This window comes from Sesamum indicum, linkage group LG11, assembly GCF_000512975.1.
Source record: "Sesamum indicum cultivar Zhongzhi No. 13 linkage group LG11, S_indicum_v1.0, whole genome shotgun sequence".
NCBI classification, from domain to species: Eukaryota; Viridiplantae; Streptophyta; class Magnoliopsida; order Lamiales; family Pedaliaceae; genus Sesamum; species Sesamum indicum.
Genome location: NC_026155.1, coordinates 1,452,417 through 1,469,607, shown reverse-complemented (window position 1 = coordinate 1,469,607; position 17,191 = coordinate 1,452,417). Strand labels below are relative to the sequence as shown.

The following is a 17,191-nucleotide window of genomic DNA, read 5'->3' as shown; positions in this document are numbered from 1 at the left end:
CTCCCCCCCCCTCCCCCCCCCCCCCCCCCTCTCTCTCTCTATATATATATATTCGTTTATTTAATTTTCTAGCTGCTGCCATTGTGGTTAATTTGAGTAGAACATAAATTTTCTTAAAAACAGATAATATATATATATATATATATATATGGTGAATTGAAATATTTCAAAACTTGCAATTGTCGTACAATAATAATAATAATAATAGTCGTATATTATTATTATTATTATTAGGTCAATGAGTAGATTTGATTATCATTTATTAATTAATATTTCAGGGGGGAAAGAGATCTTTAATACGATTGAATTAATTGTTGTAGCACAAAAATAATGTCTTATTATGAATAATGATGAAGGTTTTAATTTTTATTACATAACCTTTCTTAAGGCTTAAATGCAAATTTTATATCTTAAAATTATTTAATTCATTTAATGTTTTCATTCTTTAATATTCTATGATAAAATTTTGATCCCATTTCTTCAAAATTATCGCGATTTCGGTCATTATTTTTTGTCGCAGTTTACCTCCACCAGAGAGAAAGGTGAACTCCGGCGAAAATAAAATTTTTTTCGACCTGCAATAAGTTAGTAATAACTAAATTGGAGTTACATATGGATTTTTATTCAATTTTTTTCTGATAATATTAACAAATTTAGTGAATTTCGACTAACAAGAAATCTATTTATTCGACCAAAAAAATATAAAAAATACTAGATACAATTTTTCAAGCTATATGGATTTATGTATAGTTAAATCAAATTTCAGGAAAAGACGTTATAATTTATTATGTCGGGTTTATTTTTCTTTTTTACTTAATTAATTGACATAGCTAGCTGCACTGCATCATATGCATATATATAAGTACTCCTGCATTTATGTATTATTATATTAAGAGCAATTTATGAAATAATGAGATTTAATTTCGAATTATTGTAGGTTAGTTAATTATATATATTAGGATTCACCATCATTTAATTTCATTATAAGGTAATTAATTTGTTAAATTGGTAGATTATTATTATTTTAATTACCAAGTACATATGATCTATTTATCTTGTTTATATAAATATATATAAATAAATAGTTTTTATATATATAGCAATATATAAATAAATTAAAAATGATATATTAATCAGACACCGATGAATATATAATTGATGCAGTCTTGTTTCCGCGACTTTATAATAAATTAATTTCATGACGATTAATGAAAATAAATCATTTTAAAAAGCGAAAAATATATTCACGAATATATTATTTTACAGAATAATTAATGAATATACTATAAATTAGAATTTTTTTTATTTTACAGTTCTAACGTGACTTTTTCGTCCAATAATTAATGGAGCTTTCACATGACCGTCAGTCCAGCACATGCCTGAACCAACGGCCTTTTGAATTCTCCACTGGTTATTGGACGAAAAAGTCACGTGAGGACTGTAAATGAGAAAAATTTTAAATTATGGGATACAATGTGAGAAAATTATAAAAAATGCGATTACATTGAAAAAAGATATAACATATGGTACCGAAAATACGATTTTTCCTCAAATATATTTAACGAAATCCAAAAGAAGCAATTACCGAGTATATATATAAATTAGGTTGTGCTTAATTAATCGTCTTCATAGAACAATTATTTATTTTTAATTACATAATTTAATGAAAAACTATAGGCCACATAGCATAAATTAATTTTTATATAAGTAGCAACTTTAGGCTGTCATAGGTTGGGTAAGAAGTTGGACCAAAATAAACCTAATACATCCTAAAATGAACCTTCTTTATTAGGGGGAAAAATCAATTACATTAATTAATTACTAGATAGTTATATTTAAAATAAAAAAATACCAACAACATATAAAGATGAAGATTTTATTTATTTATTTTAATATATGAGTATCGAAATATCAATTTTATATTTTAAATAGAATTTATATATTCTATATTCATACGATAAATTCCCGTCCCCACATGAAACAAAATTAATCATATGGAGGGAGACCAAATACAAAGTATAATTAGGAAATATCGAGTTTTAAATAATAATATATAAATGAATATTTAGTTATATTTATAGTAATTTTTTACTTTCTTGATTTTTTCCATCTATAAGTGAACAATTATTAAAAATTAGGGTAACATAATATGTATAATTTTCTTACAATTTTGTTTTCAAGACATATAACCATAAATCATGCACTTTTGAGTAATAATTGTAGTACTTTTAAGAAGATTGAATCAATCACCACTTTTACTATACACAATAAGATGTATAATATCTCAAGAACTATACAAAAAATCCATCATTAAATGCACACAATTCGCTTATATATCTTAAATGAGATAATTTCCACTCAAAACAAGATTTCGTTCACAAAAATATTTTCGTGTTTGAGTTATTAAAAGAGAAAAACTGCGGGCGCAAGTGTCTGAGCCCATTGTCATATTCATGTAAGATGGATAGACGCAAGAATTATAGTAACAAGAAAAAGATAAGTTTTATTACACGAATATACCGAAAGTACATTTATCAAAATCAACACTCACCAATTAAATCGATAAACATTACTTATTAAAACTTGAAACAAGATTTCAATAAGAAAAGTGTACCCAAATCGTGTCTGAATTATTAAAAGAGAAAAATTGTGGGCTCGATTCAGGTGTCTGTGCTACTATCGTATTTGTGTAAGATGGATAGACGCAAGAATTATAGTAACTAGAAAAAATGTTAATTTTATTACACGAATACGTAAAAAGTACATTTATGAAAATCATCACTTACCAATTAAAACTAATAAAAAATACTTATAAAAACCCAAACAAAAAAGAAAAAAAGAAAAGGAGATTAAGGGCTAAATCAGGAATGGAGATGTGTCATGAGATGATGATGAAATATGGTGTTGATGAATGCATCATCATAATTTTTCCATGTAATTATTAATCACAACCGTTTATTACATGGAAAGGAGTATGAGTATGTGTGTGGTGTGGACCAACCAGAGATATACATAGTACGTGTGTGTGTGTGTGAATGTGGACAGGGATGGAAGAAAATTCCAGGGATCTGAACACAGACAGTCTGTAAAAAGGGGGAGAAAAGGAAAAAAACAGATTTCATATTACAAAAAAAGAGGGTTTTTACGACGGGGTTAAAAGGTCACAGTTTTTCACTGCCGTCACACTCAGGCAGAAAATCTCGAGACAGGCTTGAGAAAAGGGTTTTCTATTATTATATTAGTGTGTGTAGTGTGTGTGAGTTGAGAGTCAACCGAGCCCTTTTTGAGTCTCTCTCTCTCTTTCTGTTGTTTTGGTTGTATGTATATGTGGGCTTCCAAGACTCCACATAGTATTGCGGGTATTATCTTCACTTTAGCCTTTTTCTTCTCTCTCTCTCTCACAGTCTGAGCAAACAAGAAAATACAAATCATGATGTTTTCTCTCTCTAGAATTCTTTTGTTTTTCAGCTTTTGTAGGACATGAGAACTAGCTTTTTGCAAGTCAAGCATGCAGATATTGGGATAACGGAAAAGCCCTCGGAACTAGGGTTTTCTTGAGTCGTTTTTTCTTTTTTCTTCATTTCGGGCTACCCCTTTTTGCTATCTTCATCTCAACATCGGAGAAGAGAGTGGGTTTCTTGAGAGAGAAAAGAGGGACTTTTTTTTTTCGGTGTAGGGGAGGAGAGAGGGATAGAGAAGGAAGAGCCAAGCAGCAGCAAAACAGAAAAAGGGTTTCCCTTTGCTTGCCTTCTTTCTCTTTCTTTCTCTCAGTACAAACATTTGCGGAGAGAGAGAGAGAGAGAGGAAGTTTGAGACATTTGGATTCAGGCCTTGTGTCTCCTCTACCTCTCTATTCTTTTCTCTTTTTTTTTTTCTTTTTCTTCTTTTGATTCTTGTCCAAACATTTTTCTTATGTTCTATTTTTCCTGTGTCTGTGTGCAAAACGTTTGTGTTGTTGATATATAGATAACGTTTCTTGAAAGTACTAAATTTGTGGTGTCTGAATATATACTACCATTTATATCTCCGAATTCAGTCCATGATCTAGCAAGATTCTTGGTGGGTTCAATGTGGCTTTTGTAAATCTTCGTGGTTAAGGAAAATTAGTGAGAAGGGAACCGAAAAAGGAAGAATTTTTTTTTCTTTCGAATTTTTCATGAATTTTGGGGATTTTCTTGATCATAACAATTCTTGTGGTGGTGGGGGTGCAAGAATTGTTGCCGACTTACCTTATAGCAACAGCAGCAGTAATAATAACACAATTGGTACAAATCCCAGTGGAAATATCAACAGCAACAACGATATGCCCACTGGTGCAATTGCTCAACCTCGCCTTGTTCCTCAGCCTCTCTCTACCAAGCCCATGTTCAACTCACCTGGCCTTTCTCTCGCTCTTGTACTCCTTTCTCTCTCCTCTCTCTCTCTCTCTATATATATATATATTTATATTTATATGTACACGGGGATGATGTATAAATATATATATATTTCTTTTTCGTTTAGCAGCAAACGAGTATGGAGGGGCAAGGAGAGATGGCAAGAATGGGGGAGAATTACGAGACAAGTAATGTTGGTGGAAGAAGAAGCAGAGATGAAGAGCATGAGAGCAGATCTGGGAGTGATAACATGGAGGGTGCCTCTGGAGATGATCAAGATGCTTCAGATAAGCCTCCGAGGAAGAAAAGATACCACCGACACACCCCTCAGCAAATCCAAGAACTCGAAGCGTACGTACATACACCTTCAAATCTTCTTACAAAAAGATTGTTTCTGTCTGGTCTGAATCTTATGTTTTTGTTTTCATGTTCTTTTAGTCTGTTCAAAGAATGTCCCCATCCTGATGAAAAGCAAAGGTTAGAGCTCAGCAAGAGGCTATGCCTGGAGACTAGACAAGTCAAGTTCTGGTTTCAGAATAGAAGAACTCAGATGAAGGTATGATGAAATTCCAAATCATATTTAACTCTTCAAGACTGAGTTTTTCTTCGAAATTCTGAGTTCTTGATTGCACCAGACACAACTCGAACGCCACGAGAACTCGATTCTCAGGCAAGAAAACGACAAGCTCCGAGCCGAAAACATGTCGATGAGGGAGGCCATGAGGAATCCCATCTGCACCAACTGCGGCGGCCCAGCCATGATCGGAGAAATATCCCTTGAGGAGCAACACCTCAGAATCGAGAACGCGAGGCTAAAAGACGAACTTGATCGTGTTTGTGCGCTTGCCGGCAAGTTTTTAGGCCGCCCCGTCTCGTCTTTGGCAGCCCCTCCGATGCCTAATTCAAGCTTGGAACTTGGAGTTGGAAGCAACGGATTCGGAGGTGGCTTAAACACCGTTATCCCTACGACGCTGCCTTTAGGCCCTACTGATTATGGTAGCTCTCTGCCGGTGATGCCTCCGACAAAAGCAACTATGAACATCGCCCCAATTGAGAGATCACTTGAGAGATCTATGTATCTGGAGCTTGCATTAGCAGCAATGGACGAATTGGTGAAAATGGCACAGACCGACGAGGCCCTCTGGCTTAGGAGCTTCGAGGGTGGGAGAGAAATACTGAATCACGAGGAATATGTGAGAACTTTTAGCACTCCTTGCATCGGCATGAAGCCTAATGGCTTTGTAACTGAGGCCTCAAGGGAGACTGGTATGGTTATCATCAATAGTTTGGCTCTCGTCGAGACGTTAATGGATTCGGTTAGTCCCTTTTTTAAGTAAAGATTTGATCTTGGAAGATTTCATGTAAGACGCTGTCTGATTATGATGATTGATTGAGGTTTTAATTTGTTTGGCTTATGTTTTGACAGAACAAATGGGCAGAGATGTTCCCATGTATAATTGCAAGAACCGCAACCACAGACGTGATATCAAATGGTATGGGAGGAACAAGGAACGGTGCCCTTCAGCTGGTAATTAAACGTCCTTGCAAATTTGTATTGCTGCACTTCACACACACACACACACATATATATATATATACACAAACGGTCTAAACTAACCATTTTCTTGCCACATTAGATGCATGCTGAGCTGCAAGTTCTATCGCCATTGGTTCCGGTAAGAGAGGTCAATTTCCTCCGGTTTTGCAAACAGCACGCAGAGGGCGTTTGGGCTGTTGTTGATGTGTCCATCGACACAATCCGTGAAACCTCCGGTGGCAGCCCAACGTACCCCAACTGCCGGAGGCTCCCCTCCGGCTGCGTTGTTCAAGACATGCCTAATGGCTATTCAAAGGTAATAATTTCATCTTCCCCAAATAGTGTATATATATACGTGTATGCATGCATTATTTTGTTGGCTCATAACTTATTGCACACAGTTTTTCTTACATTTATTGACTCTCTCAAGGGTTGGTACCTTTCACCCTTTTGTGTTTAATATGTTTGTTGGAACAACTGCACCTCTGGACCTTAGTTTAGGACAATTAGTTGAGAAATAATATTCAAGAATCAAGAAATTAACAGCCACTTGACTCTGATATTTGACCTCAATCTCCTAAACTAATCCTTAATTAGTCGTCGACAAGATGCTTCTCGTGCCACAAAACATATATATATATTGACGTGGGATTATCAGATTCGAGCTTGCTTAAGATCATATAAGGACTATAATATTGTAAAAACGTACGTGGGATAATCGAGGTTTACCGGAGTAATATAATGAATAGAAGGCTCTATTACTCCATTATTCGCTCCTTGGGACACATTAATTTCATATGATTTAGAGGCAAATTCTCGTAATCATCAAACTTTGGTAGAATAAACTAAGTATTTGATCGATGTTTCTATTCCCATGGCCTGTTTTTTTAATATTTGTTATGACTGTCTGTGTATTATCTGGTTCCAGCCTCATTATGTGTTGGTTTTTTTACTCAACCAAGGACCTGTAGTCAAAGCCCCGAGACTGGCTACATTTCGGTGTCACGTGAGCATCTAACTCCCCCCATCCCCCACATTAGTGACTAGACTCTAGTACGTATCTCGATGTCACAGCCCACCTCGTGCCAAGAAATCTTGTAGCCAGTATTTTATGTCTCTCAATTTTGGAATTTAGTATTATTTCTTATTAAGATTATGGGGCATGATCATATATATATTTTTTGGGCATCATGGGGTATGATCATTCATGTGAATATATATTATGGTGCTTATTTTGATAGTTTTAATAATTCTGAGTCAACTAGGTAATATTTAGGTACCTTGATGTTGTTACCAGACACATTTTGATCTTAGTGTAAGCATAATGTGACCATACTTGTTCAAATTACGTAAAATAAAGGGCTTTGTGGGACGAGTAATTGACCGTTCTAACTTGGTGTGCAGGTTACGTGGGTGGAACATGCTGAATATGATGAGAGTGTGGTTCACCATTTGTATAGGTCGTTGATAAGCGCTGGCATGGGCTTTGGTGCTCAACGGTGGGTGGCCACTCTCCAACGACAGTGCGAGTGTCTCGCCATCCTCATGTCGTCCAATGTGCCCACCAGAGATCATACTGGTAATAAATCCTAGACAATGCTGCTTAAGTAGATGGACGTCAAACTCACTTGAAAATCGTCATATTATGTAGACGCCAGTATCGCATCATCCTATTATGATTTAGCGATTCCAGAATCATATCTTATCATGTGAAAAAAGCCTTACATTTTCTCGTTGATCAATTGGAATCAAATTCACATGCAGCTATAACTGCCGGTGGGAGGAGGAGCATGTTGAAGCTAGCCCAGCGCATGACCAACAACTTCTTTGCGGGCGTCTGTGCCTCAACCGTTCACAAATGGAACAAACTTCGCACGGAGAATGTGGATGAGGATGTTCGTGTCATGACTAGGAAGAGTGTGGACGACCCTGGGGAGCCGCCAGGCATTGTACTGAGCGCCGCCACTTCTGTTTGGCTTCCGGTGACCCCTCAGAGGCTTTTTGATTTCCTCCGAAACGAACATTTGAGAAGTGAATGGGACATCCTCTCAAACGGTGGTCCGATGCAAGAGATGGCTCACATAGCCAAAGGCCAAGATCATGGAAATTGTGTTTCGCTCCTACGAGCAAGTGTAAGTGTTTATATCTATACGTTTAGTCTTACGTTAATTTAGTAACCAATCACGTAGCAGAAAATATAGTACTAATAAATTATAGTAAGAATTTACTTACATTAGCTGAGAACATGAAATTTTTTTATTTAAATCAATTTTGATCGAACCAAATCAATTACAGTATAAGTGTGATACACTTATCATGTAATTGATTATTTTTTTTTTTAAATTGTGTATCAATCATACAACACGTGTGTTGCAATTGTCATACTTAATTCGGGTTAGATATGGGTTAGAAGTTCCCTTAGGATAGTATGTATTAGAGCTGAATAGTAAATGACGCATGTACCCTCAATCATTGTGAAAATGGACATGATTATATAGGACAAAAATGGAATTGGAAGTATGCATGAAGACAACCCATTGGAGATCCAATGGTGTGTCTTTATTTTAAACCTCTTAAGTAAATTCTGCAAAGTCAAATACATGATACCTGTCAAGATCATGAGTCAGCCCCCCTGGGTCCCGCACCGTTTGGCAATTTCCATGAAAAGTCATGGCAGTGGGGTTGACTCAGGCGTCTGATTGATTCAACTAGAGGGCTAATCCCGTAATTCTACCCGACAGGCCATGAACGCGAACCAGAGCAGCATGCTGATACTCCAGGAGACATGTATAGACGCGGCGGGGTCGCTTGTGGTGTACGCGCCAGTCGACATCCCGGCAATGCACGTGGTGATGAACGGTGGCGATTCCGCCTACGTGGCCCTGCTCCCGTCGGGATTCGCCATCGTGCCTGATGGGCCCGGGTCTCGAGGGGGTGATGATGGGCCCACCAGCAACGGCGGGCCGGGTCATAGGGTTAGCGGGTCGTTGCTGACCGTTGCGTTCCAAATCTTGGTGAACAGCTTGCCTACCGCCAAGCTCACAGTGGAATCGGTGGAGACCGTGAACAACCTGATATCATGCACCGTGCAGAAAATCAAGGCCGCTCTTCAATGTGAGAGCTGATCTCGTGGGGCCCACCTTAGCATCTTCTTTTTTTTTTTTTCTTTTTTTTTAAAATTTATTTTCATGCTCATAAATTGAGAGCAGAATTTAACGTGACTAGAGGTTGATCATGCTCTTTTGTATTTGTGTGTGTACAAGAATTAAATAAGGGTGGGGGGGTGGGTTCTTGGATGTAATGTTCAAAATGTATATCTACTTGAGGTATAATGACATGTAATTTAGGGGGTGGTGAGTCAAGAACGAACCGCATGTAGAACAACCGTTGTATGGTGATGAGAGCTTACGGCCACCATGACATGATGGTGGTGGTGGTTCTTAGCGCAATGGGACGGTGGTGGTTCGGGTATTGACTTAGGATTACCCTTGAGTTGGCTCAAGTAGGTACGGGAGCATTTTTTTGTGTGTTGAACAGTTCTTTTTTCTTTTTTAAATTTGACATGATCACTTTGTCGGTACTCGGTAATTTGATTTTATGTTATAGCTATATATATATTGGATTTTTACTTCAATTTTCTTTAATTCTTGTTTGTGTGTACATGCCAATTTACTTGAAAGTTGGAACTAGTATAGTGGTAACTTTTTAATTTGAGTAAATAATCAATTTATGATGTCAAAATATCAATATTACTTTATTTAAGAAAAAAATGCATGTCACCCCCTATAATATTCGAAATACGCATATTACCTTTCTGTAAAAAAAAAAAGAAGTATCAAATTACCTCTTTATATTTTTCTAAATGAATCAAATTATCCCCTCATGCGATTTTGTGAATTGCACGCTCTTTTCTATTAGTTTTTATTTTTTTAAATCATAAAATTACAAATATAACCTTATTTAAGAACAGTTAGATATCTAAGGTGCAAATTTAGTTAATAGATCAAGGGCCCAGAAGTTATTTTAATTCAAATCAATGATTTGCATTTAAAATTATATTTTTATGTGAAATATTTTTATATAAATATATAAATAGTTTTATTTTTATATGTATATATACTTATATATATAAGTATATACATATTTATATATATATATATATATATATATATATATAGAGGGAGAGAGAGAGAGATATATATATATATATATATATATATATATATATATATATATATATATATATATATATATAGAGGGAGAGAGAGAGAGAGAGAAAGGATGGTAGATGGAGGTGGAGGTTGTCGATGTGACAACAACGGCCATGGGCATAGGGTTCGGAGGGAGGGTTCCAGGGACTGCTGCGGGGAGACGACGGGGGAAGAATTTTAGGGAAAGGGTTTTCGAACAAAGGGTTCCCAAAGAAGGGTGTGGGCAGCGACGGGCATCGCTAGATGGGGGGCCGATGATAGGGGAAGGGAAAGGGTTTAGTGTGCTGGCGGTGGGGTGGACAGGAGCAAGCGGCTGGCAAACGAGTTGAGCTCAAACTCAATTCTCTCTATTCAATAGCTTGCAAGTTTTTTTTTAATTGATATATATATATATATATTTATAAAATTTTTATATATTTAATTTCATATTCAATACTTTATCAATTTTATATTCAAAATTGGCCATATATTATAATTATTAATGAATATCATACAGTTTATTTTGGATAATAATAAATTGGGGTACTTTTATTTATATATTTAAACTTTATATAAAAATAAATTTAATTAACAACTTAGTAAATTATAATATTTTTTAAAATTAAAATTATTATTTAATATGGCACATATAAACTTTATGTCATATGTTGAAGTTCTTGAAACAAAGAAAAGAGAAAAACAGGTAAGCCATCAAAACTGTATTATTCAAGAATCAAAGAAGAGAACAATTCTCTGTTATGTTCTGCAACTGTATGTACAAGCTATTTATAAAGAGGAAGAGAGCAGTTTTAGAAATAACTAACTAATGGATACAAAAATTGCTATTACAAAAACACGCTTCTTTAAGTAAACAACAACTTTATCTCTTTTTTCCTCCTGATGTCTTCTTCGTTCTTCATTGCACACTTGTCTCCTTCTTCAGTCTTTAATTTCTGTAGCTGCAAGATGATTTCTTGCTTCAACACTCCCCCCACAAGTTAAGTTTGGGTTGACAACAACCAAGCCTAACTTGGACCTTCGGAAAGTAAAACTAGAACTAGTCAGATTCTTTGTGAAAATGTCAGCTACCTGCTGTTTGGACACAACATATATTGGTAGAATTGTGCCATCTTTGTACTTGTTCCTCACTATATGACAATCAATTTCAAGATGCTTAGTTCTTTCGTGGAAAACCAGATTGGTTGCAATTTGTATTGCAACCCTGTTCTCACAGAAAAAAGGAATAGGCTTTACTACTGGAATTCCTAAATGATTGAGTAGATACATTATCCAAGTCACCTCACATGTAGTAGAGGCCATACTCCTGTATTCTGCCTCTGCAGATGATCTAGCCACAGTTGTCTGTTTCTTGGTCTTCCAAGAGATGAGGCTATAACCCAAGAATATACAAAACTCGGTTAAAGATTTTCTTATTGTCTGACAAGTCCCGCAGTTTGCATCGCAATATGCCTTCAGCTTAAGATTGTTGCTGGAGGGGAAGAATGGACCTGATGAGGGATTGGCCTTTAAATACCTCACCAGGTGCATTGCAGCTTCAAGATATTGTTGGCTAGCTTGTTGAAGATGTTGGCTCAATTGTTGAGCTGCATAGCAGATATCAGGTCTGGTGAACCCAAGATAAAGCAATCTGCCTATCAACCTTCTGTAGACAGCAGGATCCTTAAGTTTTCCTCCTGTTCCTGGACTAAGCTTAAGACCTGTAGGTAAAGGAGTGACAGGAATTCTGCCTTTTTCAAGGCCTGTGCCTTTTATTATATCAGAGATGTACTTGTTTTGGGTAACAATCAGACCCTCTTGAGATCTTGCAATCTCTAGGCCTGGGAAGTAGGTAGCATTTCCGAAATCTTTTATAGTAAAAAGCTCATGAAGATATGCCTTAACTTGTTGAATCAAATCTTCAGTGGATGCTGTGACAAGAATGTCATCAACATACACTAAGAGTGCAATGAAATCCAGATTATCCCTTTTGATTAAAAAGCAATGGCCATGTTCAGATTGTGTGAAACCATAATCAGTATTTTATTAGTGAATTCATAATTCCATTGCATTAGTGCTTGTTTTAATCCATACAAGGATTTCTTCAACTTGCAGACTTTGTTTATTGGAATTTTATATCCATCAGGAGCATCCATATAAATTTCTTCATCTAATGTGCCATGGAGGAAGGCATTATTAACATCAAAGTGGTGTAAAGGCCAATTTTTAGTTGCAGCCAAGGCTAGGAAGAGTCTTACAGTGACTACCATTGCCACAGGTACAAAGCAATCACTTAATCTTCTCCCTCAACTTGGCTGTAACCCTTGGCAATAAGCCTAGCTTTACACCTTTCTAGTGAGCCATCAGGTTTAAGTTTAACCTTATAAATCCACTTACACCCCACTGTGCTCTTTCCTTGAGGCAATGATGAGATTTCCCAGGTTTGATTCCTCTCAAGAGCATTGATTTCCTGCTGCATAGCTTCTCTCCATTAAGCCTTATTTTGAGCTTCAGAGAAGCTTTTTGGTTCCTGAATAGATAATAGACTATCCGCAAAGCAACCATACTTGTGAGTTAAAACAACATCAGTAAGTGAACAAGTATCATGTGTATTTCCACAGATGAAATCCTTCATCCAAGTGGGCTTAGTTTTGATCCTACTGGACCTTCTGGTTTGTGTATTCTATGAGGTTCTATAGTATTTTCTATCTCACTCTAAATATCAGTAACAACCCTTTCTTCTTCTTCATCAATGATGGGATCAGGTTTAAGTAGGGGACACACAGACATAGGTTCTGGCGTACCAGATAAAGGAAAAACATGTTCATGGAACACTACATCCCTGTTTGTGAATATCTTTTCTGTTTCTAATTCCATGACTTTGTACCCTCCCCTATTATGGGCATAGCCTAGGAATAAACACCTTAGAGCTCCAGGTTCAAATTTTCTTTTAAAGGGAGTGACACTAGTAGCAAAACATAGATAACCAAAGATTTTTAAGTGATCATAGTCAGGAATTTTGTTAAAAAGAGCTTCATAAGGAGTTTTACACTTTAAAGTATGTGTAGGAAGTCTATTCATCAAATAGGTGGCAGTTAATAGAGCCTCAGTCCAGAATTTTGAAGGTAACTTAGCCTGAAATATTAATGATCTTGCCACTTGGAGTAGGTGTTGATGTTTTCTTTCTATTTTATTGTGGTGTGTGTGGGCATGTTCTTTGATGTATGATTCCTTTACTCTCAAACAATTTATGACAATATTCATTAACAAACTCAATACCATTATCAGTTTTGATTTGTTTAATTTTCTTGTTAAACTGAGTCAGGATCATATTGTAAAATTGTTCCAGTTTTTGGCAAGATTGAGATTTATGAATCATCATATAAGTCCATGTAGCCTTAGTGTAATCATCCACAATAGTAAGCTTGTAATCACAATGAGATAAAGAATACTCTCTGTATGGCCCCCAAACATCCACATGTATCAATTCAAAAACATCATTACTTTTCAAATCACATGGTGGAAAAGGAAATCTTTTCTGTTTAGCCAAAGGGCAAATTTCACATAGCATGTCATCTAGTGCTTCATTGTTACATAAGTGCAAGTGTCTTATTGCATCTTTGCTAGGACATGCTAGCCTATGGTTCCATAGATGGCTGTTCTTCATGTCCTTCAATTTTATTCCCTGAGAATTGTTTGAAGAAACTGGCCCTTCTGTATTGTTCACAATAGTTGAAGCATGATTCTTGTTCTTGACATAGAAGTCTTTACTTAGTACATATAATCTCCCTACAAACCATTACTTCATTATTGTGAGAGGCCTACACAACACAGTCATTTTTAGTGAATGTTATACTGAAGTTTTCATCTCTACAGAGTTTGTTAACAGAAAATAAATTATATTTGAAGGCTGGTACATAAAGCATATGTTTGAGGATGATGTTATTAGATAGTGTGGAACACTACCCATAAAATCAACTTTCTGCGTATTTCCATTATGTAACCTGATGGTTATTTCATTATTAACTGGTTTAATATATGTGAAAGCTGCAGAATTAGCACAAATGTGGGCAAACGCCCCACTGTCAACAATCCATGTATTGTTGCATTCATTCATAATATCAATAGAAGTAAGAGTAGTACCTGCATAGTCCTCAAGGTCAGCTAAACTTGAGCTATGTTGACTGTGGTCTGGGTTATGGAGGGCCCTTTGTATTTTCATTTTAATGAAATCTGACAGAGATGATTCCAAGTCACTATTTTCTTTCTTGAGATCAACATTCAAGGCCTTCAGATTGGGAATTTTTTCAGCTTTCTTTCTTTGATCTGCAAGTGCTTTATACCATTCTGGAAATCCTTTAATCTCAAAACATGTATCCTTCAGATGGCCTGTCTTCTTGCAATGATCACAAGTCATCATCCTTTTATCAAGAAATCCTGTTCTCTTGTTGGAGTTTCTGTTCAAGAACTGTTTTCTTGGATCTCTTGTTTGCACAACCATAATTCCTTCTTTATCTAAGCTAATTGTCCCAGAGTAAGCTTCCCTTTGCTTTTCCACTCTCAGTATCATCGAGTAGGCCTTCCCACAGAAGGTAAAGGATCCATAAGGAGAATTTGACTCCTCACATGATCGTATGCATCACTTAAACCCATAAGAAACTGGATAAGCTGATTGGATGATGCCTTTTCAACCATTCTTTTGCTTGTTCCACATGTACATGGTGGCAGTGGGTCGAGACGAGACAACTCATCCCATAATTTCTTCAGTTTTGTAAAATACACAGCTATAGAGAAATTTCCTTGAGATATTCAGGAGATCTCTCTTTGTATTTGGTAGAGCAATGGTCCATTGCTCTCACCAAATCTAGCTTCAAGTTCTAGCCATAAATCTTTAGCAGAAGGTGCGTACAAGAAGGCCTCTGCATGTCCTTGAAAATGGAATTCACGATCCAAGATGCTATCATACAATCAATCTTTTTCCATAGCTCTGACGCTGCTTTGCTTCAACAGGTTCTTGGCAGGATCCATCAATGAAGCCAACCTTTTGTTTGGCCCCCAAAGCAAGTCTTATGGATCTTGTCCATGAGAGATCATTGTTTCCGTTCAGTGGGACTGAAACAAGACTTATGCCAGGGTGATCGTTCCCTTGAAATTTCCAGTTTTCTAGAATTTTGTAGTCATCCGTGTTGCTTGTTTCAATGGCATTCTTTTCTGCCATTTTGATATATGTGTCTTTTCTTTGGTATGTTAGAGAGGTAGAAGAGGAGAGAAAAGGAGGCAGTAAGTTTTCAAGGGGTTTTCATGGCTCTGATGCCATGTTGAAGTTCTTGAAACTAAGAAAAGAGAAAAGCAGGTAAGCCATCAAAACTGTATTATTCAAGAATCAAGGAAGAGAACAGTTCTCTGTTATGTTCTACAACTGTACGTACAAGCTATTTATAAAGAGGAAGAGAGCAGTTTTAGAAATAACTAACTAACGGATATAATTCTCAGGGAATAAAATTGAAGAACATGAAGAACAGCCATCTATGTCACCATAGGCTAGGACATCCTAGCAAAGATGCAATAAGACACTTGCACTTATGTAACAATGAAGCACTAGATGACATGCTATGTGAAAGTTTGCCCTTTGGCTAAACAGAAAAGATTTCCTTTTCCAGCATGTGATTTGAAAAGTAATGATGCTTTTGAATTGATACATGTGGATGTTTGGGGCCCATACAGAAAGTATTCTTTATCTCATTGTGATTACATGCTTACTATTGTGGATGATTACACTAGGGCTACATGGACTTATATGATGATTCATAAATCTCAATCTTGCAAAAAAACTGGAACAATTTTACAATATGATCCTCACATATGTCATGTTCTTTTATTTAAATTGAGATTTAAGTATAACCTTATAAATCTACTTACAACCCACTGTGTTCTTTCCTTGATGCAATGATGAGATTTCCCAGGTTGGATTCCTCTCAAGAGCATTGATTTCTTGCTGCAAAGCTTCTCTCCATTCAGCCTTCTTTTGAGCTTCAGATAAGCTTTTTGGTTCCTGAATATATAATAGACTATCCAGAAAGCAACAATCTCAAGCTGAAGGCATACTGCGATGCAGACTGGGGGACTTGTCAGACAACAAGAAAATCTTTAACCGGGTTCTGTATATTCTTGGGTGATAGCTTCATCTCTTCGAAGACTAAGGAACAGACAACTGTGGCTAGGTCATCTGCAGAGGCAGAATACAAGAGTACGGCCTCTATTACATGTGAGGTAGGATAATGTATCTACTTAATGATTTAGGAATTCCAGTAGAAAAGCCTATTCCTTTTTTCTGTGACAATAGGGCTGCAATATGCAGTTTTCCACGAAAGAATCAAGCATCTTGAAATTGACTGCAATATAGTGAGGAACAAGTACAAAGATGGCACAATTCTACCAACATATGTTGTGTCCAAACAATAGGTAGCTGACATTTTCACAAAGAATCTGATTGGTTCTAGTTTTACTTTCCTAAGGCCCAAGTTAGGCTTAGTTTCTATCAACCCAAGCTTAACTTGTGGGGGGAGTGTTGAAGCAAGAAATCATCTTGCAGCTACAGAAATTGAAGACTGAAGAAGGAGACAAGTGCAGTGAAGAACGAAGAAGACATCAGGAGGAAAAAAGAGATGAAGTTGTTGTTTACTTAAAGAAGCGTGTTTTTGTAATAGCAATTTTTGTATCCGTTAGTTAGTTGTTTCTAAAACTGCTCTCTTCCTCTTTATAAATAGCTTGTACGTACAGTTGCAGAACATAATAGAGAACTGTTCTCTTCCTTGATTCTTGAATAATGCAGTTTTGATGGCTTACCTGTTTTTCTCTTTTCTTTGTTTCAAGAACTTCAGGTAAGCCATCAAAACTGTATTATTCAAGAAAGGAAGAGAACAGTTCTCTGTTATGTTCTGCAACTGTACGTACAAGCTGTTTATAAAGAGGAAGAGAGCAGTTTTAGAAATAACTAACTAACGGATACAAAAATTGCTATTACAAAAACACGCTTCTTTAAGTAAACAACAACTTCATCTCTTTTTTCCTCCTGATGTCTTCTTCGTTCT

At 36.3% G+C, this 17,191-nt stretch overlaps 2 protein-coding genes across 3 annotated transcripts; one reads left to right on the top strand and one right to left on the bottom strand.

The window, feature by feature from the left end:
* LOC105173189 (homeobox-leucine zipper protein ANTHOCYANINLESS 2) lies at positions 3,131 to 9,169 on the top strand. 2 transcript variants are annotated; one of them, XM_011094864.2, is made up of 9 exons: positions 3,131 to 4,396; positions 4,504 to 4,727; positions 4,815 to 4,932; positions 5,012 to 5,692; positions 5,803 to 5,904; positions 6,014 to 6,229; positions 7,318 to 7,492; positions 7,678 to 8,045; positions 8,655 to 9,169. In XM_011094864.2, the coding sequence occupies exons 1-9, from the start codon at positions 4,157 to 4,159 to the stop codon at positions 9,036 to 9,038; spliced, it is 2,508 nt and encodes an 835-aa protein (XP_011093166.1). In that variant the 5' UTR covers positions 3,131 to 4,156; the 3' UTR covers positions 9,039 to 9,169. The 2 variants fall into 2 exon arrangements, with proteins under 2 accessions (XP_011093166.1, XP_011093167.1); XM_011094865.2 differs by having other exon boundaries at positions 3,133 to 4,396; positions 4,507 to 4,727.
* On the bottom strand, positions 11,043 to 12,370 carry LOC110012826 (uncharacterized mitochondrial protein AtMg00810-like). The gene is made up of 2 exons (XM_020697803.1): positions 12,195 to 12,370; positions 11,043 to 12,087 (listed from the first exon to the last, which is right to left on the bottom strand). Exons 1-2 carry the CDS (start codon positions 12,368 to 12,370, stop codon positions 11,043 to 11,045), a joined length of 1,221 nt encoding a protein of 406 aa, XP_020553462.1.